We start from the raw sequence: 24,383 nt of genomic DNA, 5'->3' as shown, positions 1-24,383 counted from the left end.
AAAAGTAAAACATTAACATGCCAAAGTAAATATGTCTGTGAAGCTTCTCAGTCATCCAGGTCATCGTACTCTAAGGAGCTTGGAAAGAAAAGCATCTGGACTTCTTTAAGTTTCCTTGAAGATGTTTCACCTCTCATCCGAAAGCTTCAGAGCGACAGGTGGAGCCCTATCACTAACCCCCTATTGATATTGATACTCTACCTAATTACACGAGCCAAGGTGTGAAAACGGGTGTAGGTCACAATCAGCCACGGTTTCGGGTGAACCCATTGTGAAAGGTTAATCTTTGACCTTTTGGTTATTAAATGTCATCACATTACCAAATTATTCTATTGCATATAGTTCTGTGGAATTTGAGAAGAAGATGAGAAGTAACAAAGTACAAATACTGTTACTGTACTTTGCTAGAATTTTTAGGTATCTCTACTTTACTTGAGTATTTATTTTTCTTACTTTAACTTTTAACTTTCGCTCTCTACATTTTAATACAACTATCTGTATTTTCTACTCTTTAAATTTTCAAAACAGCGGTGTTACTTTAGGTTTAACACATTTTGGGGATATTTTTATTTAACAACAACACCTGAAAGACTACAAGAGATCTTATTTGTGTAGCCATTGCCAGGACTTATCATACACAGAAAAATTAAAAGCATAATTTATACATCACTTATAGGCCTATACTTAGGGGTTAAAGTGGACTGGGACAATCAGAACAGAGTGTTTGGTGTAGATGCCCATTAATTGTGGCTGCGGTACTTCAGCATCTAGCTAGTGTTATGGAAGAGGAGCGAGCATAAAGGGAGTAAGGTGCTTTAAGTGGCGGGTCATTTCAAATGCAACATTTCTATGAGCTCAACCAATATCAGCAAACGCAAACTGCTTGTGTGCAGTTTGTCACACTGTGTCTGCAAGCTGTGTTTCTCAGGGAGAGCAATGATGGCACTCACAGATGGAAGGGGAACCTACAGAGGTATATATCTAAAAAGTAAGAACTGCTCAGTGGCATTTGATAAATTGGAAATTTAAAGCTGCATTAAAGGTGCATTTTTTGCTTTTATTTGATAGTGGAACAATGAAGGCAGACAGGAAAGTGAAGAGAGAGAGAAGGGGAAGTTATGATGCAAAGGGCCATGGGTCAGACTCAAACCCAGCCTGCTGCACTCCAGCCATGTGGCATATGGTCACCTGCTCACCCACTGAGCAAATCTGGCACAATGTCCTCATTTTTTAAAATCAGGTATTGGATCTGTATATGATGTGAAGCTATGTTTTTTCACAGACTCCGTTATTATTAAAATACTGCTGTTTAGTGCAGGATAAACAGGTTAGTTTGTGATGGATTTTAAAGTAAAGAACAATGTTGGGTGGTGTTCAGCAGCTGAAGTTGATCTGTAACACTGAACAACACTTTATAAGGAATTCTATGAAGTCATTACTGTTCCCACTTCAGGAACACTGAGGCATTTAACGCTTACCATAAATCATAAATGTTGAGGTTTCCTGTTTAACTATTAGCAATTATCTTATAGCCACATTAGCCATCTGTTATTATTAAGCTAGTGCCTATGGAGAACAATAAAGCAGTAACATTAATGTGGAAGCAAATATTATCAGCCCTGTTCATCTGTAACATTAATAGACAACGTTAAATTAACAGGATAAAACAATTGTTTGTGTCTAAAAAAGGGATATTAAAAAGGAAAAGTCTACCAGCCACACACTACACAGGAACAGTGACAGAGTGGCAGCAACAAAAACATCTCAGACAAGATTAAAAGAAATTGGCTTTATTTTTTCGTCAATACCTAAGAGAAATACATACTTAGTTAAGTTGTTTGTAATAGTAGTAGTATAATAGTAGTATTATAATTTTCTTTTTTAAAGAGTATCAGAATTTTGTCATTATTTCCTCTGTGACACCAAAGTGTATTTAACTAGTCTCTTTTGCTAAGTCATTTGTTTATCTTTGCAAAATTAGATTATCTGCTACAAATAACATTCAGAGGCCTGACTGAACAATTGAGTGCATTTGCAACATTATTTGTATTTGCAACTTAGAATACTATGACTTTTCCTCATGCTGCACGCTTAATTACTTTATCTGAGATACCAGACTTTGCACGCACATACTTTCAAAGGAGGAAACCTTTTGATTATCTAAACCTTTTGATCTGTCTTCAATAGTGTAATCAGATCAACCTTTTAAGCTATGAGTAAATGACTGAAAACATTTACTGTGTATGCCTCTTGCATGCAAGAAGATGTAACTTGTTAATGTGGGTAACCTGTGGACAGGGGTCAACACACTGGTGACTCCATTAATGTGGTGCAACAATCTGTGCAATTTATTTTGTATTTTTTAATGGCTATTATGGCCCTTGATGTTCTTTTTTAGTTTAGTCTTTCTGCATACAGCCCTTTGTGACTGTTTGCCTGTGAAAAACACTTAACAAATAAACTATCTGACTTACTTATTAACTATTAACTAACAAAATATGGACAAAAGACAAGCACAATCAGTACATAAGACTCAGCTAAACAGAGACCTAAAGGTTCAGTCATTGAAAAATACCATGCCAACAACTGAACTCTCAAGTTAGATACATCATTAGTGCAGATAGCAGGAATTATGAAGCATCATGGAGGTATTAGGGAAGAAGAGGGGTTTAGGTGAATAGAAAGGGCCCATACAAACCTGCTCTCACTGCCTTGCTCCTTCTTTTCTCTGACCTTCAGCCACTTCCTCAACAGGAAACGCTTACGGCGAGGAGATGCACTTGGTGTGGAGCACCTCGACCAGGAAGCAGCATCTTCGTCGCTTGATGGTGTGATTTCGATGGAAGGCAACTGAAGGTACTCCTTGGAGCTGGAACGAGATCTGGCTGTAAGGTGGCAGTTGGTCGGCCGCCCTCTTTCGATCTCCCTTTCACTGGGCACATTCCTCATGCGGCGCATTTTGAAGCGTTTGCGACGGAGGGTTGGTGTTGACGAGCTGGATCGCACAGAGCCATCTGACACAGCATTGTTTCCTCCATCGGAGTATGCTGGAGCATCTTTTGGCACACTCACCTGGAGTGAAGGAGGTCTAAGAGTGTCAGTCATGATTTTTGCCTAGCTCTCTAAATACTCCCCTAAAGCACTTCTTTTAAGATACACTACTTAAGATTATTACAGGTCTTGCAATTCTGTGCCTTGAAGAATTGCAGAAAAGCTCAGGGCTGAACAAGTGAGGCACAGTTGAGATCCTTGACAATCTTTGGTAGACCTCCCATAGCCCCTTCAGGTCTTGTTTATGTTAAAGCCCTTTCTGCATGCTAGCCTACGGATTATAAGACTGGCATAGAGATCCTGGTAGTAGATATCTAAGGCTTAACCAAGTCCTTTTGCTGCTCCTCAGCTGTTGGTGTTTGTGTAGCTCAGTGGCCAGCTGACTGATTTAGAAGAGCAGTCTTGTGGCGGTGAACTCAGGCTGGAGAGAAGAGGGCTAGATTAGATAACAAAGGGGGCTTCTGTTCTGAGGCTAGCAGATGAAACATGTATAAGGTCTGTCAGGGAGTGTAACACAACTCCTTTGCTGGTTCTCCCTAGGGACTGGGAGGCCAAGTTACACACATACACACACACACCCAACTACACATTTACTATGCCACTGTCTGAGAGCTGTTATTTTAGCTACCGCTAATGCTAAAGGGAAGGCAACCACTGTCAGCTCTTGATTGCCGATTCCGATGTATGAGGTTGGGAGGCTGTTTGCCGTCACTTTGTGCTCATTTTGGCGATGCTGCAGGAAGACACTGTTGCTTCAGGCTGAAGTCCGTCTTGTGCCCCAGTGTGCCGTGCTCTCCACACAGTTAATGCCTACAGGTTAAAGGGAAGTGATAGGACTGCAAGGTAAAGGCAAGGCTGAGGATGATAATGGCCAAGTTAAGCAGTCACACACGCACACACAACCACACAGGCAGATAATCAAAAGAGGCAGGGCTTAATGTACAAGAACCCACACAGACAAAGGAAGACACCATGGACACCAATCACAGGAGACAGGCAGCACACTGTTCTACTCAACATACGCTACCTACCCACCACCATGCACCAGCCTAAGTCTGTCAAACCACAAGGCCTTTGTTAAATGTATACAAGACTATAAACCTTCTGCCAATGTCCACAAAAAAAGGAAAAAAAAAGTCACATGTAATGGATGGCCTCTGTGGATCACTATCATTGTAAACAGAGGATATTTGAGTGGTTGCAAACTGTTTTATGTGGTATATGTACTCAATACAGAAGCTTTCTTTACAATTCTGAAGATGATAATTCTTTCAGCAAGTGATTTTGAAACTGCAACATTACTGACAGGTCCTTGATGTCTTGTTTTTTTTGAATGAGAGCAAAACCACATGTGTCACTATTGTATGTCTAACTGTGAAGCAAAAAGCAAAAAAAACAAAAAAAAAACAAAACAAAAAAAAAAACACAAGACAAAAAGTGAAATGGGGGCATGTTAGAAATCAACACAGAGCAAATTGCCAGTACTGTGTGAGAAAATGAGATACAAGTATCAACACATGCTCATTCCCAAATCACCAAAATATTAAGAAATGCTTTTGCTGTCACATTTAAGTATATTTGTTTAAATGGGAAGGACAATGCTAGCTTACAGCAGTGTTGGGTAAGTTACTTTAAAAAAGCAATTAATTACTAATTACTTAGTCAATATTGTATTTAAAATACTTATCTAATTACTGTGTCAGAAAAGTAACTTAATTACTAAATAAGTAATTTAACTAAATACTTCTTAAAATCCCTATAAACCTTGAGTGGGCAAACAATAGAAATTAAACTCTTTAATAAATACATTTTTTTTAAAAAGACGGAGACTCTACAGTACGCAGCGGTAGCATCTCTTCCACAATATAGGCTGCAATTATTTTTTTAAGCTCACCTTCAGACGCTTTCTGTGCTGCTGAAGTAAAATCAGGTTTTGCCTGCTTAGCAGGAGTTGCCGCGGTGTTATCTATGGATGATGAACAAGGATCACTCAGAAGTGTTCGTCTATGCTCTCGTGTCAAGCGCTTCAGTAGATTACTCGTGCTATTAACAGCAGCTGATAGTTTACATATTACTGTAATGTTCTTGTCTGCTTGTTTCAGAAAGGTGAAGAGACGGGAATATGTCCATTTCATAAAACAGCCACTCGCTTCAGCCGAGTCCGACATCTTCCGCTTTAGAATACAACTATGCAGCAAACTGGCGCGAAATGACGTGCAGCTGCACTACAGCGATGTTAAAGCGGCAGAGTTTACTTCTACCTTTAGAAGACAAATTATTGAAATTAAATAATGATACTCAGCGAGTTTAGGTATTTTACAATGTAACGCAAGTACATTGTAAATAACTGTAATTAAAATACCTAAAAATGAACAGTAATTAGTTACTTTTCCACTGAAAAAGTAGAGTAATTTAATTACAGTAACGCGTTACTTAGTAACGCATTACACCCAACACTGCTTACTAGTTTACTTTATAGAATTTTACTTATTTTACTAATTTTATTCAGAGTGGAAGATAAAAAACAAACAAACAAACAAACAAACAAACAAACAAATGAAATACATGAACTGAAAAACCATACTAGTTTAAGAAAATATTAGCTCAGACTAAATTTGATGGCAGCAACACATCTCGAAAAAGTTGGGACAAGGCTATTTTTACCAGTCTATAAGCGTCCCCTCCTCTTAACAGTTTGTAACTGAGGAGACCAGTTTCTGGACTTTTGGTGGAGGAATGCTGTCCTTTCCTTTTGTTCTATTTCGAATAAAATAATGGTTTATGAAATTTGCAACTCACTGCGTTTTCTTTACTTTTTGCGCATGGTCCCAACTTTTTGCCGAATTTGATTTGTAGACTTTCTAACATTAGAAGGCAAACTTTTTTTGGGTATCACAGTGATAAGCCTGCTGGAGATTGGAAAGGTTTCCCATTCTGTGACGTGACAATGTGACAGAAGGTGTGACAGAATGTGTGACAATGGCATAAACAGAAAATGCTCAGTTACAATCTCAAGGCTCAAGGTTTAATTAGGCTCAAGCAGAAACCAGTGCTTTAAAATGTGATGCCATGGCATCCTTACCATGTGCTGTATTTGATGAGTTGTGAGCGAGACTGCTACTGACAAGATAGCAGAGTGAATAGTGGATAGTGAAAATAACCATCTGTGCTTTCTCATAACCCACACCATTAACAATACTAGCATGGTTGTTGTGCACATATGGCTTTCTCAGTTGGGATCTATGAGGTGAGAAACAAACAGAGACTGGTAGTTTATATGCCTGCTATGGTAAAGACAGTGCACATCATGTTTGCAGAAAGAGACTGAATAACATTACTACTGCTGTTTCTAATATTCCTACGAATACTAATCATGTAATAATTAAACAGTTAAAGCCAGTCAATAATAAAGCACTTTAAAAATGTATAAACTTCATAAGGTGTCAAGATTAAATATCGAAGACAGGATCATCCAGAGTCAACGATCTCATTGACTAGAAGCCCTGTTTTCTGTAGAAGCTCTTACAGATTTAGAAGTATAAGAGAGGAATATAACCATGCAATAAGTTTGCCCAGAGAAAATGAGAACATGAAAATCTCACTCTTAAGTCAGAAAAGGCCTGATCTTAAAGATGATCCAGGAGTCATAATAGAAGTGGGATTTGCCGGCTGCACTCCAGCATTACAAAACATACTGTAAAGTCAAGAGAAAAAAAATCCTCCAAGGTTTCTTGCAGAGTGTTAAAGCGGCAGCCAAACGGATAAAATGAATTCATACCTTGTATCCTAAAATTGAACCTTTAACAGCAGATCTCCAGGGTATCGTAAGTAGGACAAAGTTGGCTTTTATCCATGTGTGTTTGTGAGAAATCAACTGTGCTATGATAGTATGACTACACATAACACGTCAACTGTGTGGTTAGAACCTCATTGGCAATGCAGAAAATAGGCCAGGTCTAATAATGGGTTGGTTTTTTGACAGGATGCAAATATAAGCTTGTTCACAACTACGTTCAGCGGTATTTAAAAAAAACAAAAAAACAAAAAAAACAGGAAGTAAACCACTCACACCTTTTTTTTTAAGCTGCCTACACTTCCAACCCACTGCATCAACTGGCTCATCTGCATGACTAAATCAAAAGAAAATAAAGGAACCACTGATGCCAACAAGCACCACCACTGAAGATTCACCATCATTGGTAACCATCAAAACATTGCTGAAGACATGGTACACTACAGAACCAACGATGTGGAGCTGAAAGAAGCATGGGAGCATGTAGGGCTGTGTGATATGCCCAAAATCTCATCTATCGTCCCGATAACGATATAAATCACAAAAATGTAACATTTTCTGTAAATTCTGTGAATCTTGGGCAGCTCGACTTGCGGGAAGTGTTTCCAGGTGGGCGTCGTGAACCTAGAGTCGAGTGTTTTAACCGATGCATGAAACTATACATTTTTAGACATAAGTTGTAACGGCCACCGTTTTCTTTGTGAGTATTTATTACACGGCGTGCTGCGGGGAAGAGCCTGTTCTAACATTTGAGTCTAAGGTTTATTTTTTAGCACCTTTTTTGCTTCTCATCCGTAAATACCCTGCATCTTTCACGTGATTGTTTATTTTGAAAAGTCTCAACAGGATCTTGAGCTTTAATTGTGAAAGGTTTATGTGAAAGATAAACAAGCGGACATGCGATGGTGTTACCGTCGTTGTTGCTAACGACAACGCATAAAAAGAGGCGCTTGTCCGTCTGTAGTGTTGTTATATTAAATATAAGAGAAAGAAAGAACTTTAAGAAATTAATATAGCCACTACAGTGACCATCAAAATTATGAAAAAATATTGCCGTAAACAGTTTATTTTGCGACACCACAAAACAAACGATAGCGTAAAATGAAACGATAGACGTTTTTATACTGTCATCCGATATATATCGTTATATCGAACAGCCCTAGGAGCATGAGATCTACTTAGTTTACTTTACCGAACTGATTTTATGTGGTACACGGCGCTCAAAAATCTGTCAAAAAATGTTTTAGTATGACTTTGCTATGCTACGAAGCCGCACCGCTAGATGGATTGTGGGAGCATTACGGCTACCGTAGTCAGGAGCCTCGCGGAGTAATACGTACTGTACTTCAACATAATATTACGGTATTGTGTGTGTATAATCTCTTTTTAAGTTTTGTGGATATTATATGGTTATGCTCAGGATATGTCGGCCAATTTCCACTGGAAATGCCTTGGTTAAACTGTCAGCAAAGAATTTGGATTTGCACTGTTAAATTTTTATATAACTTTAATGCACATAAAAAAAACAGCTGCTTGTTTAAGTGAAAATACATTGAATGGGTTTTTTGCACTAATAAAGTTGTGGAGTTGTAAAGTATTTTGTCCTACGTCAATTATATCGTCAGTTATATCGTTATCGCAAATTTTCAAATATATATTGTGATAAATATTTTTGGCCATATTGCCCTGCCCTAGTAGTAAGACCTGCTATGATGACAGTTTAGAGATGGTGGCAAAAACACAGGAGGCACAGCTGGAGGTGACAGAGTTAACATTTTCATTGGTAGTGACCAAGATGGACAGAGTTAGAAATGAGAACATCAGAGGGACAGCTCAGGCTGAGAGGTCTGGAAACAATGTGAGAAAAGTGAGGCTGAGATGGTTTGGACATGTGCAGAGAAAGGATAGTGGATATATCGGACAATATGTTGCCAGGCAGAAGGAAAAGAGGAAGACCACAAAGACGATTCATGGATGTAGTGAAGGAAGACACGCAGAGGGTTGGGGTGAGAGAGGAGGATGCTGGGGACAGGATGAGAGGCATGAGGCACTGTGGCAACCCCTAAAGGCAGTAGCTCAAAGAAGAAGACGAAGAATATGCAGATAAAAGCTGCAAATTCAACATGCTACCAGTAACCCACTGCAGGCTTCCTTGCAATTTGTCATGTAAGATTATATCAAATATTTGGCTTAAAGCCACTTTATTGTTCAAAGATCAGTGCAGAATGGCAGCGCCGTTTTGTAGTTGAGTGAAATAAAGCCTTTTAGGAAATTCTTACAGTATGAAAGCTACCCTATTGTTTACTCTTACTTGACGCACATGTGCACAGTCATGAAGATGATCTTTTGCAGGAACCCTGTGTAAAAAATCCTTTGCTCACCATTTAAAGTTAAAGGTGCTGCTACTCTTTACTATACATTCACACACATACACACAATGACCTAGAGGCTGAGCATGGAAGTGGGGAAACATCATGCATTAATCATGGCAAGACAACGTGTCTCATTACAGTTTCACACATTCTAGCAAACTCGGGTTGTACTCTGACACTGCTCGACTCACACATGTGAGCAGGTGATGTCATTTTTAGCATGACTGAGCGCTTAGCTTTGGTTGTTCTGTAGTTAAATTAACAGATTAATAGTTTTCATTATAGTGATGCATGTGAGAAACACTGCTCTCTAGCTGGAGAGCATGTTGACACACCTGTCTAATATAATATTAAAATCCAGAGTGCACAGCAGGAAGGACCCGAATGGTCTAACCATCTTGTGTCTCAGTGCCTTGTGCACTTTGCCATGTGGACATTAGCGGAGTCAACAGATGGGCCTACCACAGAGCGGCTTTGCTGTTACAGCTGAGAAGGCGATCGCAGTTTTCCATCACTGTAATGACTACAGAAGACAGGACAACCACGTGATTGCTTGCCTTTCACGCGTCATTACTGACCATCAAAGTTCAACTCTATTGTTCTCTGCATCTCTATTCTTAGCACTCTGTCCCTGTTAGCACAATGTCCAAGACCGTGGGCAGATTACAGAGGCATGCTAATGCCGATTAACAAACACTCATGAAAATACATGCAGCATAAAGTGTTCTGATTAGTCAAATGAATTCTTTACAAGAGCATAAAATATGCAGCATACAGGACTGGGACATCCATGGTGTTTTGGTAAGTAATGCTACGTGTAATAACCATGGTATGGATGGTGGATTACAGCTTTTAAAGTGGATATTTCAGTGTGGGTGGTAGGAGCATATGGCAATAACAGATTTTCTTTTCTATTTTTTTTTCAATAACAAGTGTGGGAATCAAGCTCTAAAAGTTTCTCCATACGTGTATCTACAAACTCAAGTTTCAAAATTAAACTACCTACCAGAAAAGTTTTGGAATACTGTTGTGCTCCTCCAACCAAATTATTAGTCATCATGTTAAGTACATATTATGGTGCATTTTAAGGTATTTATGGTCTTTTGACACATTAGAAAAATTAATTTAAAAAGAAAACACGCTGAAAAAAAGAAGAAGAAGAAACTGAGTTAAGTTTGACTGGTGGAATCGTAGCAACAACAACAACAACAACAACAAAATGTCAAAGACACTGAACAAAAAAGGGGAAAAAATATTTTCACATAAAATATTTATCCACTGGCTCTGCCAATGTCTTTCTGCAGGCATGATGTCTTTTCCCTACTAAACAACCTATTGCTCATACCAAACTGTATCTTTGAGCAGCTACATGCCTTTGGGAAACTCAGTAGTGTTGCAGAACTTTATAACACTGGATCTAGTTGGGTGACAGGCAAGTGTTACAGTACATCTTCAGTGGAGCTAATAGGATTAGAAAACAGTTTATGTAATAGAAAATTAACCTCATCTTACCTTTTCCTTTTGCTGCACTAAACTACTGTACAAATCTCAGAAGTGCTCCAGTACAGCACGCCGACTTTAAAGAAGGAACACATTGTACTGCAAACGACATGTTCAGTGGTCTCTCTCGCTCCGTCTCTCTTTATCGGTTCACCAGATTTATTTTAGAAACACGTTAAAAATGAATGCATTTTTTTTCAGGAATAAAAAAAAGGTACATGTACAAGTGCTAAGCTAAAGGTCTTGTTAAAAGACCACCCTGAGACATGTACAAGCTTTACCATGCAGCTTCCCAAAGTGCATCCTTCTTAATCTGAGCTAGCAAGCAATCCCATGTCCCATATTTTACTTCATGAAAAGGGCTGACTCCTTCTCTTGGAAGACTTGCTGTACTGATCAAAACACCAGCTTTCATCACTTACTTAGATACTGTGCCATCTAAAAATAACCTCATTAGACTATGGAAACAAGCACAGCTGTTTTGTGGAGCTGATTGTGAGTCAAACCTACGTTTAAAGGAAATTAAGAGAGATTCAGGTGAACAACCAGACATATTTTATTCTAACCTAGATATGCTGTGACTCACATTTGTAACTATAAAATAAAATATACACTCCATGGACCTGTTCTTTTTCCTGTTCGCCTTGCTGGTATTAGGTTTGACTCCCTTTTCCCTTCAGAACTGGCTTAATTCTTCAAGGCATCGATTCAACCAGGACCCGGAAGCTCTCATTAGAGATTTTGGTACATATTGCCATGACAGCATCACACACAGATGGCGCAGATTTGATGGACTCACATCCATGATGCAAATTTCCCTTGCAAATTGCGATCTGGTGATTGTGGAGGTCATCTGAGTACAGTGAAGTCATTGTCATGTACAAGAAACCAGTTTGAAATCTGCTGACTTGCTACATGGCATCCTGCTGGAAGAAGCCATCAGAAGACGTGGTTATAAAGCGATAGGTATGGTCAGGTAGACTGTGGCATCTAAAGAATAATCAGTTTGTACTATGGGGCCCATGACAGAAAGAATGGTTCAAAAACATGGATACTTTCATGTGGTTCATGCCAAACTTTACTTTTAACTGAACAATTTGAATGTTGCAGCAGAAAGAATTGAGAATCATTAGCTTTAGCAACATTTTTCAAATCTCCTATTGCCCAGGTCACCAACAGACAGGCCACAGTCCAGCTCAAGATCCAGAGGCTGTTCTGGAGCAGCGGTGGACTTTTAAGAAAAATATTCTAGCTAACCAATACGCTGTATCCGTCGCAGATGACAGATTATGACTCATTTTCAAAGACCAGTGAAAAGTTTAGGTTTTTATCTTTAATTGTTTTAGAGAGAGATGGGCAGCACAGTGGCACAGTGGTTAGCACTGTTGCCACACAGCAAGAAGGTCCTGAGTTCAATTCCACCATCAGGGCGGGGTCTTTCTGTGTGGAGTTTGCATTTTCTCCCCGTGTTTGCGTGGTTTTACTCCGGCTTCCTCCCACCGTCCAAAGACATCTAGTTTGTGGGGATAGGTTAACTGATTAACCCAAATTGCCCATAGGTGTGAATGTGAGAGCAAATGGTTGTCTGTCTCTGTGTGTTGGCCCTGTGACAGACTGGCGACCTGTCCAGGGTGTACCCCGCCTCTCGCCCTATGACAGCTGGGATAGGCTCCAGCGCCCCCCGTGACCCTGAAAAGGATAAGCGGAAGCGAATGGATGGATGGATAGTTTTCGAGATATTCATGTTCAAACATTGCTTCAGATTTCAATTTGTGAAAAAAACATGGTGCCAAAGTGGGATGATGGTTCATTTTTCAAAAGAATATATCGAAAAGTATTTGATATATGAAGCTAAAATTTCACAGCGCTCATTATGTTAAAACCTTGTACCATATAATTTGCTGGTGAACCCTGCATCTTATAGTAAAAAATATATAATACGCATTGTTGGAAAACTAATGAACAGAACGTTCTTTCTTTAACTGCATGCAGCCACTGATACAACTATTAGGCTTTAAGATATGTCACCTAATGATATTTCAGGCTTTTACGTGAGGACATTTTCTCTAAATGGATTGTAATTGAATAGCCATGTTCTATAGTCCAATTTTGGTGAGCCCATGCAACCCATGTAGGCTCACTTTTCTGTTCTTAGGAGTGGTACCTAGCGTGACCCCCTGCTGGCATAGTCATCCGTTTCAAAAATTGACATGTTGTGCATTCAGAGAGGCTCTTGCATACCTTGGTTTTACGTTATTTGGTTGCCTCCCTATCAGCTTAATCCAGTTTGGCCATTCTCCATGTCTTTAAGCATCAACCAGGAATGTGATGATAGCAAATATTTAGTAGTCGGTACCAATAGAATAACATGATTCTCTATACCCTAGAGATTCTATACCTTGGTGGAGTCAGACTGTTTAAAATGTTATTATATTTGGTTGATGGTTGCCGAGCAAGAAATTTCCTAGTTATCTCAAACACAGGTAAATGCTATCATTTACTTCTTCTGGTCAGATACATCACCTTATAATCACGAGCTTTCAAACAAAGTAAGAACACTACAATTTTTGGGGGGGCATTTTGTTGTTCACGAGAAGAAAAACGTTATGTCAGTACCACAGAAGGTCATGCCACAACCACATGCAGTGTGCAACAGGAAAAGGCAAGTGCAAGAAACTTAGATATTTTCCACAACGGAAACCCCCCATAACCTCTAGCGCTGTCAGTTCAACACCTAACACAATGCACACTTAAAACGCCCTAACCATTAAAACAACATGAAATAAAAAAAATGTAGGCCAAACTTTCTTTATGCACATCCATAGGACTATATATAATATACTCCGTGGAAGCTACTTAAATGGCAAGAATGCAGAAAAAAACTCAATGAGGTAAAGAAAACTGTGACTGAGAGTCATTTCCTGTGGAGTAGGAGGCATTTTCCCAGGCCTGACAACCACAGACAGTGAAGAGAACTAGGGCTGTCGGAAACCAGTACACATGAGACGTTGAGATGCATTCAAATTGGCCTCACTAAGAACAAACTGGGTATAGAACTGTTCAGGGCTGTTAAGCCAGGTTTAAAAACAAGAATATGCCTGAAATATATTTGCAAAGCAAAGATAAGAATGATTAGAATCTGATCATGCTTATATGTATCGTGTGTTTGTGACAAAGGCTGATCGGAGACCTACAGAAAACTTCAACAGAAGACATGAAAGAGGAGTCTGGAGGTCGTCCCTTTGTTCAGCATCACACTAAATTACACTTAGTTTGCATAATCTAGTGACATGTTAATAATCAAGCCTTTATTTCTGTACACATTCGGTCTTTTTGTGCATCTGTTGTTTAGGAAAGTAACCTGATTATATGTGAATGTGTCACCTAATGACGCTAATTCATTTGAAGGAATTTTTAAGGCCCTGGATATTAATAGCTCAGGTGTTCTCCAACACACACATATTTTGGGATTTTTTTAGGATTAATTTTCATCCCAAGCAAGTCACTGAAACCATTAGATCAGTTAGGAAACTAATAACAATTTTAAACTTGACCAACATCAAAAGGGTTTAAGTGTAAATCAAATCATTAATAAAATTTTAGAATGCAAAGGAAAAATAAGAACACCACGATGATCTGCTTTAGGTGTAATACTCATTTAGTACATAATGAAGTAGCAAGACTAGGATCCAGTCCTGAGTTGAAAATGACCAATTAAAACAAAGCGAGCACAGAGCAACACCGTGCATCAGAGAGCTGCTAGCTGAAAGGTCAACGATGTACTGCAACCTGTATGAACACAGACTAAAAATACACAAACTGAGCAAGATTTCAAACTTGTACCAGCAGGAGCGCTACAAGCTGATCACACTGCTGGAAGCAGAAAGGGTTCGGGTATCCACCAAAGGATCAGCTGAAGCGGAGGGGCAGTGAAATTGTAAAGCTCGACGAGGAGAAAGAAAGTCTTTCTGCAAGGCTCAGCAAAATCTTGTGACAGACAAGCCCTGGCTGCCAAAACAGTCCTCTGGGGGAGAGCCAGAGAACAGATGCAGAAGACTGAAATAAATTTTAGAAGAAGGCTGTAGAGAAACAAAACTTTTAAAAAGTGCTGTTGGAAAAAAGAAGATGCCAAAGGAAGTAAAGCAAAAAGGGAAGGAGACATGAAAATGGACGCTCATGCTGAACCACCTCTCTACACCCGTTCTCCATCTCCTTCAAATTACCTCTCCAGCCTCCCTTCCTTATACCTGTGTCTTTCCTCTTTCCTTTATCTTCCCTTTGCTCCAATCACATCCACCCTGACCCCACTCTCCAAAACCACTTTACCTCTACTTTACTCCCTTGATTCCGCAAACCTCCATACATTTTATATATATTACCCTTTTCCTCATATTTCTATATCCAACCTCACAATGGTGGCTCAGTATGCACCTCTTCCACCTTCCATTGCAACCTATGCAGCCAGGTTCTTCTGAAAATCATTAGAGTTACTATAATCATCAATATAAATTAAATATTATAATTATTAAAGCAAACCAATCATACTTCTGCATCTATCTACAAATTTAAGTAAACAGAATAGAGTCCAACTGCACTAGATTGTGGCTGTTTATTAAGATGATTAAAGGTCTGAAGCACATTTGTAAAGGTTTATAAAGAAAAATTAAGTGCTTAACGTCACTGACAGAACTGAAAAGTGCTGTGGAGTTTAATTTACGAACTCTGACAAACCACAGTGAAAAACAAAGTTCATTGCCTCCATCAGGTAGAAATTATTGCTGCAGAAAAATGCTCCCCATCAGTGTTATATGAATTAACATTACTGCTGTGAATGTTTAAGGTGGGGTTCAGTTTGAATGCCTTATATTTTGTTGACCATACAGTAATGCATCATACTCTATAAAATGACATGTTTGTAGTGTGGCTGTTGTGGATGACCACATCTCTCAAAACAGCTTTTAATGCACTGAGAAAAACAGCCCTACACACCTACACATTTTTAAAAAAGGCTATTGAAAGTGTCTCCATAGGTGCAGCGGTTTATGTTTGCCTACCAAACCAAACATGTAGAGATACCTGCAATGGTGACCTCTTGTGAATTAGAGAGCAGCCAAAACTAGCTCATCTACAGGTGGTTCAAAAAATGAAATGTGTCTGGTTGAGTTTAGTACATTCAATCAATTGTGCCTGCTTCATTAAACCAGAAATCAACCTTGCCTGTCCATAAGCCGGGCTTTCCTTTCCAATGTGTTAAGGCCCAAAAAGTTGATTATGTTCATCTGGACGTAGCATTTTCAGGCCATGTCCACATTAATACGTTTTCGTTTGAAAACGCATCTTTTTCTCTCCGGTTTGGCCTTCCGTCCACACTGAGACAGCGTTTTCGGGCAAGGAAAACGTAGCGTTTTGAAAACGCTCTCCAAAGTGGTTACATTTGAAAACGCCGTTTTTGCGTCGAAGTGTGGACAGCGAACCTGGAGCCTTTTCAAAAACGATGACACGTTTTAGTCATGTGATGCAGTCACATGACTGCATCACTGTTAAGATGCCCTTCGCTATCTTAACAGTAAGATAGCGGAGGGCATTATACAGCAACAGCCCTATTAAAGATTAATATCAGTCTGTACATGCTCCAGATAGCTTTTCTTCAAATTCTTTAACTCTCACTCGCTTTTGCAACTTTGTGCTTTTGTGTTACTCGCAGCAACAACTCCACCTCATTGTTAGTCCCTTTAAAAACACTCTCTGTTTTTCCGCAACATTTTGCCGCAACATTGCAAAGAGCCGGAAAGTAAATAAGCAGCAGACAGAAATGAGGCAGGTCAAATCGTCTTGCGTTTCACGCATGCGCAGTACTGGAACGTAAGCGTTTTCAGACGTTTCAATGTGGGCGCACATCTCTGTGAAAATGACTGAAATAGTGTGGACGCGGAGCGTTTGCAGACGAAAACGCCGGTTTCAAATTTATCCGGGCTAGTGTGGACGTAGCCTTAGTGGGAGAAACGTTTCGTCACTCATTCAAGTGACTTCTTCAGTCTCAGTAATGTGTTAAGGGTTCTCAAGATTACACTGTAGTCAGTTGATAACCTCAATCAGCCACCTCAATGCAATCTTGAGCTCACACCTTTACTCATGCAACCTCAATGGTTCACATGCTGGCACAATGGGACGATGTGTCACAAAGGATTCACATCTTCGTTCGGGAATGACCCACATCTTGTTTCACACCTTGGCTCATGGGACAACAGATGCTGACAAGTGGGTTAATGACCCACAGGATCACCACCAAGAGGACAACCCCACTAGGGTTAAATACCTCTGACTCTCCATTAGGCAGTTTTGGAATTTAAAAAAAGCCCCTTGGATAAAAAGTGAACACACACACACACACACACACACACACACACACGCACACACACACGCACACACACGCGCACACACACACACACACACGCGCACACACAGGCATGTGAGGAGCAGTGAAAGCAGAGGTAGAGACAGTCCCATCAAAGACCTGAGGTTTATCCAGACGATCAAAAACAACAAGATGTTCAAAGAAGGTGAAAACACATTCATCCACAAAAACGAAAGAAACCATAGATTCCAATGGATTCATATCAAGCTAGTTTCCAGCGATAGCCAAGCGGGGCCACAAGATGGACGTAATATACAAGATGGAAACAAACAATGAATTAGACGAAGGCTGTTTGAGATCTACAGGGAGTGCAGAATTATTAGGCAAATGAGTATTTTGTCCACATCATCCTCTTCATGCATGTTGTCTTACTCCAAGCTGTATAGGCTCGAAAGCCTACTACCAATTAAGCATATTAGGTGATGTGCATCCCTGTAATGAGAAGGGGTGTGGTCTAATGACATCAACACCCTATATCAGGTGTGCATAATTATTAGGCAACTTCCTTTCCTTTGGCAAAATGGGTCAAAAGAAGGACTTGACAGGCTCAGAAAAGTCAAAAATAGTGAGATATCTTCCAGAGGGATGCAGCAGTCTCAAAATTGCAAAGCTTCTGAAGCGTGATCATCGAACAATCAAGCGTTTCATTCAAAATAGTCAACAGGGTCGCAAGAAGCGTGTGGAAAAACCAAGGCGCAAAATAACTGCCCATGAACTGAGAAAAGTCAAGCGTGCAGCTGCCAAGATGCCACTTGCCACCAGTTTGGCCATATTTCAGAGCTGCAACATCACTGGAGTGCCCAAAAGCACAAGGTGTGCAATACTCAGAGACATGGCCAAGGTAAGAAAGGCTGAAAGACGACCACCACTGAACAAGACACACACGCTGAAACGTCAAGACTGGGCCAAGAAATATCTCAAGACTGGTTTTTCTAAGGTTTTATGGACTGATGAAATGAGAGTGAGTCTTGATGGGCCAGATGGATGGGCCCGTGGCTGGATTGGTAAAGGGCAGAGAGCTCCAGTCCGACTCAGACGCCAGCAAGGTGGAGGTGGAGTACTGGTTTGGGCTGGTATCATCAAAGATGAGCTTGTGGGGCCTTTTCGGGTTGAGGATGGAGTCAAGCTCAACTCCCAGTCCAACTGCCAGTTTCTGGAAGACACCTTCTTCAAGCAGTGGTACAGGAAGAAGTCTGCATCCTTCAAGAAAAACATGATTTTCATGCAGGACAATGCTCCATCACACGCGTCCAAGTACTCCACAGCGTGGCTGGCAAGAAAGGGTATAAAAGAAGAAAAACTAATGACATGGCCTCCTTGTTCACCTGATCTGAACCCCATTGAGAACCTGTGGTCCATCATCAAATGTGAGATTTACAAGGAGGGAAAACAGTACACCTCTCTGAACAGTGTCTGGGAGGCTGTGGTTGCTGCTGCACGCAATGTTGATGGTGAACAGATCAAAACACTGACAGAATCCATGGATGGCAGGCTTTTGAGTGTCCTTGCAAAGAAAGGTGGCTATATTGGTCGCTGATTTGTTTTTGTTTTGTTTTTGAATGTCAGAAATGTATATTTGTGAATGTGGAGATGTTATATTGGTTTCACTGGTGAAAATAAATAATTGAAATGGGTATATATTTGTTTTTTGTTAAGTTGCCTAATAATTATGCACAGTAATAGTCACCTGCACACACAGATATCCCCCTAAAATAGCTAAAACTAAAAACAAACTAAAAACTACTTCCACAAACATTCAGCTTTGATATTAATGAGTTTTTTGGGTTCATTGAGAACATGGTTGTTGTTCAATAATAAAATTATTCCTCAAAAATACAACTTGCCTAATAATTCTGCACTCCCTGTAAGAAGAGAGATCACTTTCACTTTGGTATGTTTTAACTGATGTCTATTTGCTTGACTTGCTTGCCCTAAGAGAACACCAGTGATTCAAGGTAGAGACAGCCACTAAGCATATCACTTGCAGGCATTTAGCAGTATTACAGCAACAATTTACAGCCAAATGACAACTAACTTAGTTCAGTAAGTTCCCTAAAACAAAGTCTGTCATGTCACACTTCCTGCAGTCTTTATTTCTGCTGCTTCCTTGCCTAAACCACACAGTAGTATCATAAACCCATCTTACGCAGATTATTTCCTGCTGTGCGCTAAACGTAAGAAAGGACAGCTGTGGATAGCAACATGACTCTCCCAAAGCTGACCAAAATTCATGTTTTGAGTGACAAAGGAACAAAATCCATTATTAACAGTCTCTCTGAGGTAATTTTGAGAAAATTGTAACAGTTTCTAAAAAAACTAAATGTTTTAGCGGTTTTACTTCACAAGTGCTATATATGCAGTGCACTACAAATAAGTAGGGTTTTTGGAAGGATACCAATTTTTGTGCTAAACTTTGATACCTGACTCCCACAGCTAGGAGCTGAAGGTTTAAAGTGACCAGAAACAATCGTTTTATTAGAGTTTGTTTAAGAAATCAATCTGAACTGTTCCTTTGGGAGACTTAGTTTTACAGATTTATTCCAGCTCCAGATGTCAAATGTCTGTACTGTATGAGTGCCTCCTAAAGTGATTTGTACACACACACACACACACACACACACACACACACACACACACTCTGAGTGAAAAAGATTCTGCTGTGCACACTGAGCTTTAGGCCCCCTGAAGACTAAACACATGCTGTGGTGATGCGCACATGCCGCACAGCAGACATGTCCTCTCAAACAGCTGGACAATCATGGTCACATTATAAAACATACCAAATAAGGATCTATATCCTTTAAGTCACCACCACATGATATTCAATGCTCACACAAGAATTGTTTTCCTCTCCAAGACCTCAATGTAGCACTAACCACTCACTGTTGTAGTATTAATGTTATATGCAACTTCTACGTGAACACTGGACTTCACACGATCCCTCTCAAAGGGTAGCCGCAGATCACCAAAAGAATGAAGAAACAGTATTAATTACTTCACTCAGACCAACTTACTTTATATAAAATAAATGACTAACACCATAGCACTCCGTGTCAAATGATTGTAACCAAAATAAGCACACAAACTACATTTCCAGCTACTGGCTAAGATGCTTTAGTTTAAAAAAAAAAAAACGATTGCAAGGACACAAAAAGGTGAACTAGGAAGACACCTGGTCTTTACTGAACCTTACAAAATCCAACTTTGGACAGCTCTAGAAAAGATTATGTGGTCAGTGGAAAAGGTGAAAGAACAAATAGGGTAGTCTGTCCTTACTGATGAGCAAATCAGTGAGAACTGAAAAATGGAAATGAAGGGAGAGTGTACAAAGGTTCCTTATAGCTTCTTGTTTCCTATACACATATAAATAAGGTCAGTTAAGTGATTTGTGGGTTTAATGCACGCGTCAAGACATTGCTGTAAGTACACAGTAAGACCAAGGTGAGAGTTGAGGTTTATAATTGAAGTGTGAGGAGAACCTAATAACAAGGCAAGTAATCTCTTTATGAAACACGATAAAAATGGCTAAAAACGTAAGTATGGTCATATTTTACTTCTATACATCTGGCAACAAAAAGTTTACAAATTGGATGGCAAGATGGAGTCTGAGGTGATGCGAGCCGGGGATCGAACCCGCATCCCTGCTCTGTGGCTACATCTAATATTATTACAGTTAAAAAGTACTGCGTGGCCTATTTCTCTTCACTGGATTCGTTGGATGTGACAACATCCAGTTTTATAACTTTCTCACAAACAGCCTCTGTCTCCGGGAGCGAGTGGCAAACTGGACAGGAACAGCAAGTGCATTATTGTGATGATCATGATTAGACTCGTTGTCTTCTCACAGCCATGTGGGAAATATAGTCTGCATTCATTCCGAATTACGGCGCGTCGTTCCTGCGGAGTAATCAGCGATCTGAGTACTCGGTTTATTCAATAAAAACTCGACAGAAGTTGTAAATTATTGACGCGCGTTGTTTCTTCTTCCGCTTGTTAGACCTCTCAATGATCCCCGAAGCAGGTAACGATACAGCCAACCTCGATAATCCACCGACAACAGAAAGTGTGACATGTTTCATCAAGGTCTGACTTTACCTTTTGTGATTCTCCGTCGCCGACTTCCACAAACTTATCCGTGCACTCGGCTGTCAGACACACACACAGCCAGGCTGAGAGGATAACTTCACAGACGATCCTCCATGCTTACAGGTAAAACAAATCCGGTGACGTCTCCTGCTTTGCTGGCACAGCCGAACAACAAACTCAAATCAGTGCATCTCGGAGGCGGAGATCCGTTACTTCACGGATGAGAGCCGCAGAGAGCACACCACTGAGCGGTGACCTATCAGTGTCTGGCCAAACACCATTAATGACCTCCCTCCTTTTAACCTGTTAGTGGCCATCTACGTTTCTCCGTCTACATCTGCATGCTTCTATGCAACGTTATTTTGGGCTGTAACGTTCATGCATATGGAGAATATTCAGGAGATCCTCTAAATAACCAAAGCAGGTTATTATTTCTGTTATTCAGTCAGGACAAATCGTTTCATCTGCAATGTGCACATGTAAAACTGCTGAAAACAGCTGTAGCCCAACAAAGTTTTAGTCTTTTATTAATTTAGAGGTTTTAATTGGCTTATGAGACACAACAATGCTGAAAAAATAATGCAAATGTGGATCCATCGTCTTTAATATGACACAGATCATCACTGGCACAAATGACCAGTTTTTGGTTGTCACATAACTTCAAAACAATTAACATGTTTTATTAAGTAGTATTTATATCCTACCTAAAAGTTCTAACCTTTGTTGTGTCATCACAGGCCATTCATCCTATAAAGTAATCCAACAGGTATCCTGTTACTCAAAAAGCATTCAGAAGCAGAACATCGAGCAACATCCAAAGTCCATGTTCGCTTTACCTGTTCATTTTCACGCGAAACAGAAGCACAATAGAAGAAGATTACAGCCAACAGAGACTCGTTATGTCTCGTATCATGAGGTCTGACCTTCTCTGCCTCCTTGGGAACAAAAGATTAAAGGTTACGGACAAACAATGTGGGCAGTCCGTCTGCCGGCGTCTGCTCAAACGGTGTGTGTTTACTGTATGCATTTGTGCGTTTCCACACATTCCACAGAAAGAGTGTGACTTTTTTCTGTGGCTTCGTGCATGCAAAAGACTATTTGTTTCTGTCTGGCAGAAACAATTTGCTTCTTGGATTCTGTGGACAGCCGGAACAATGTTTCTATTGATTAGAGAGTGACAGAGGAAGAAAGAGAGAGAGAAAAAGACAGGCAGTCCAACAGATGAGACAGAGGCAAATTTACTGTAACTATCTGATTACAGTCGACACCATTCACTGTCAAAAGGGCAAAAAGCTTCTGGGAAAGCTGACTGGAGACACTCAGATCTGTCAGTTTGCTAAGTGGGCTGCAAATGGCCTTTCTATCACGGTGATACTGTGTACAGATTTATAATATATTTGCACTAATATTTTTGTATTTTCCAAAGACTTATTCAAATTTCTGTAGATTCTACCTTTTTGTTTTTTAATTTTCATTTCTCTGCAATTTCTTTCCATGGAAAAACACAGATCTTTTAATCCCATCTTGCCTAGAAAAATAAGGGGAGTAAAATCAGCCATGCGTGATGTTATGTATGCAACATCTACTTGCATGAAGCTCAGTCTAATGCCTAGAGCCAGAGAAGTATGGTACATATAGGAAATTAGTCTCACAGGTGAAAATCACCTAATGAAATTAAGACAGCAAAGTAAATCAAATACTTGACTTAAGGGTGATTTATTAACTGCAGCAAATTTACACTAAACTGGAAAAAAATTGAATGTTTATTGAAGCGTCTGACAATAAAAAACAAACAAACTAGATATTAATTTGCATATATGAATTTTAATTTGTATCATATCTGCTACATCTGGCATTTTCACTGGAAAAAAATCAATCACACTGATGATGTTGAAGTTTAATAAACTCACAAAAACAGTTTGTATCAATATGATACAATAGGCATTAACGGGTTAAAAGAGGGCATTACATTTAGTCCACTGTGCATTGCAGTCACTCACTTAGACACAGTGTTTGTGTCTAAGTGACTGAACCCATGATAGAAAGGTGCACTACTGTGTTTGTTACATTGAGGCCTAAAATAGCTACAGTTTGATAAGACTCCAATTACACTGTGAAAGTGTGCTGCTACATTCAGGCACAGCCCGGTAGGAAATCACTGTCGGTGCTGTTGTACTGTGCAATCACTGAGATTAATTCATGTCGCACACTCTGACCGCCATTCATTCATACATAAAATTCTGCCCTAGTTATCCATTAATACACCTGTATTGAGTGGCTGCGGTGCCTTTTGCATACAAATACTGGACAAATAAGTCCATTTTAGTGTAAAAATAATTCCTGAATTAATTTACAAATTTACAATTTTATCCGATTAGCCGTCTGTGTTTTGAAATAGATGCATTACACGACACTTTCAAAATCTCCCCAAATTATACACATTATCCATAGTATCCATAGTATTATCCATATGATGTAGAGTGCACTACTCCCTTCTCACAATTATGAATTATGAATGCAAAGTGTCACAGACTGTTGCTACATATAGTGATACCGATCATGATTTTATTCCCATTTTAGAGGAAAAGGATGGTCGAGGGAGCTGTAGCACCTGCCTCACTGATGTATCGCAAGGTATGGCTTCAAAACTTGAACACTGTTATTTTGTCCTCTGTCCATGTATGTGCTAATGAGTCTATTCAAGATAACCTGATGACTTTGACATACCCTTTAATGTCACAACTCACTGCTTTGCTGGGTAGAAATTTGTCACTTCCTTTCAACTTTATCTCTTCATCTCTTCTCCTCCTGCTATACCCGCTTATCTGATTAATGTTTTATCATTTTTGTTGCCTTGGATGTCAGCTAGTTTAACTAAATTTCTAGTGTGGTGAGCAGTGTGATTTTATATATACATTAGATGTAGTAAATTAATGTGTATAATGATACTGGACCACCATGCGGCACTGCATAATTCTGTTTGTTTATGTGTGAAAAGAAAGACTGCAAAAGAAAAACCCTGAGCAGGAGAAGTAAGAAAAACTCTGGCACAGTGGTATTAAGTCTGCAGACCTTACAATCATGGTATAGTAAGTACACTGTAAAACAACTAGCAATTGTTGATCTCAGTAAACATTTTCAGATTTATTCAGAAATAAAAACTTCA

The 24,383-nt window shown here is 39.6% G+C and overlaps 1 protein-coding gene across 9 annotated transcripts in view; it reads right to left on the bottom strand.

The window, feature by feature from the left end:
- The window catches only part of gramd1bb (GRAM domain containing 1Bb), a 114,134-nt gene that overhangs the window by 64,795 nt on the left and 24,956 nt on the right, over positions 1–24,383 (bottom strand). For 8 of the 9 annotated variants that reach the window (XM_084950980.1, XM_084950984.1, XM_084950981.1 and 5 more), the window contains exon 2: positions 2,699–3,861. In XM_084950980.1, the coding sequence (XP_084807106.1) occupies positions 2,699–3,105 (407 nt within the window). In that variant the 5' untranslated portion in view covers positions 3,106–3,861. The remainder of the gene's footprint in view (positions 1–2,698; positions 3,862–24,383) is intronic. The other variant, XM_084950989.1, reaches the window with a different exon arrangement.

Source organism: Perissodus microlepis, chromosome 14 (genome assembly GCF_051167445.1).
Source record: "Perissodus microlepis isolate ML-2025 ecotype Zambia chromosome 14, ASM5116744v1, whole genome shotgun sequence".
NCBI classification, from domain to species: Eukaryota; Metazoa; Chordata; class Actinopteri; order Cichliformes; family Cichlidae; genus Perissodus; species Perissodus microlepis.
The sequence above is the reverse complement of the archived record's forward strand: the minus strand, read 5'-3'. Positions and strand labels throughout refer to the sequence as shown.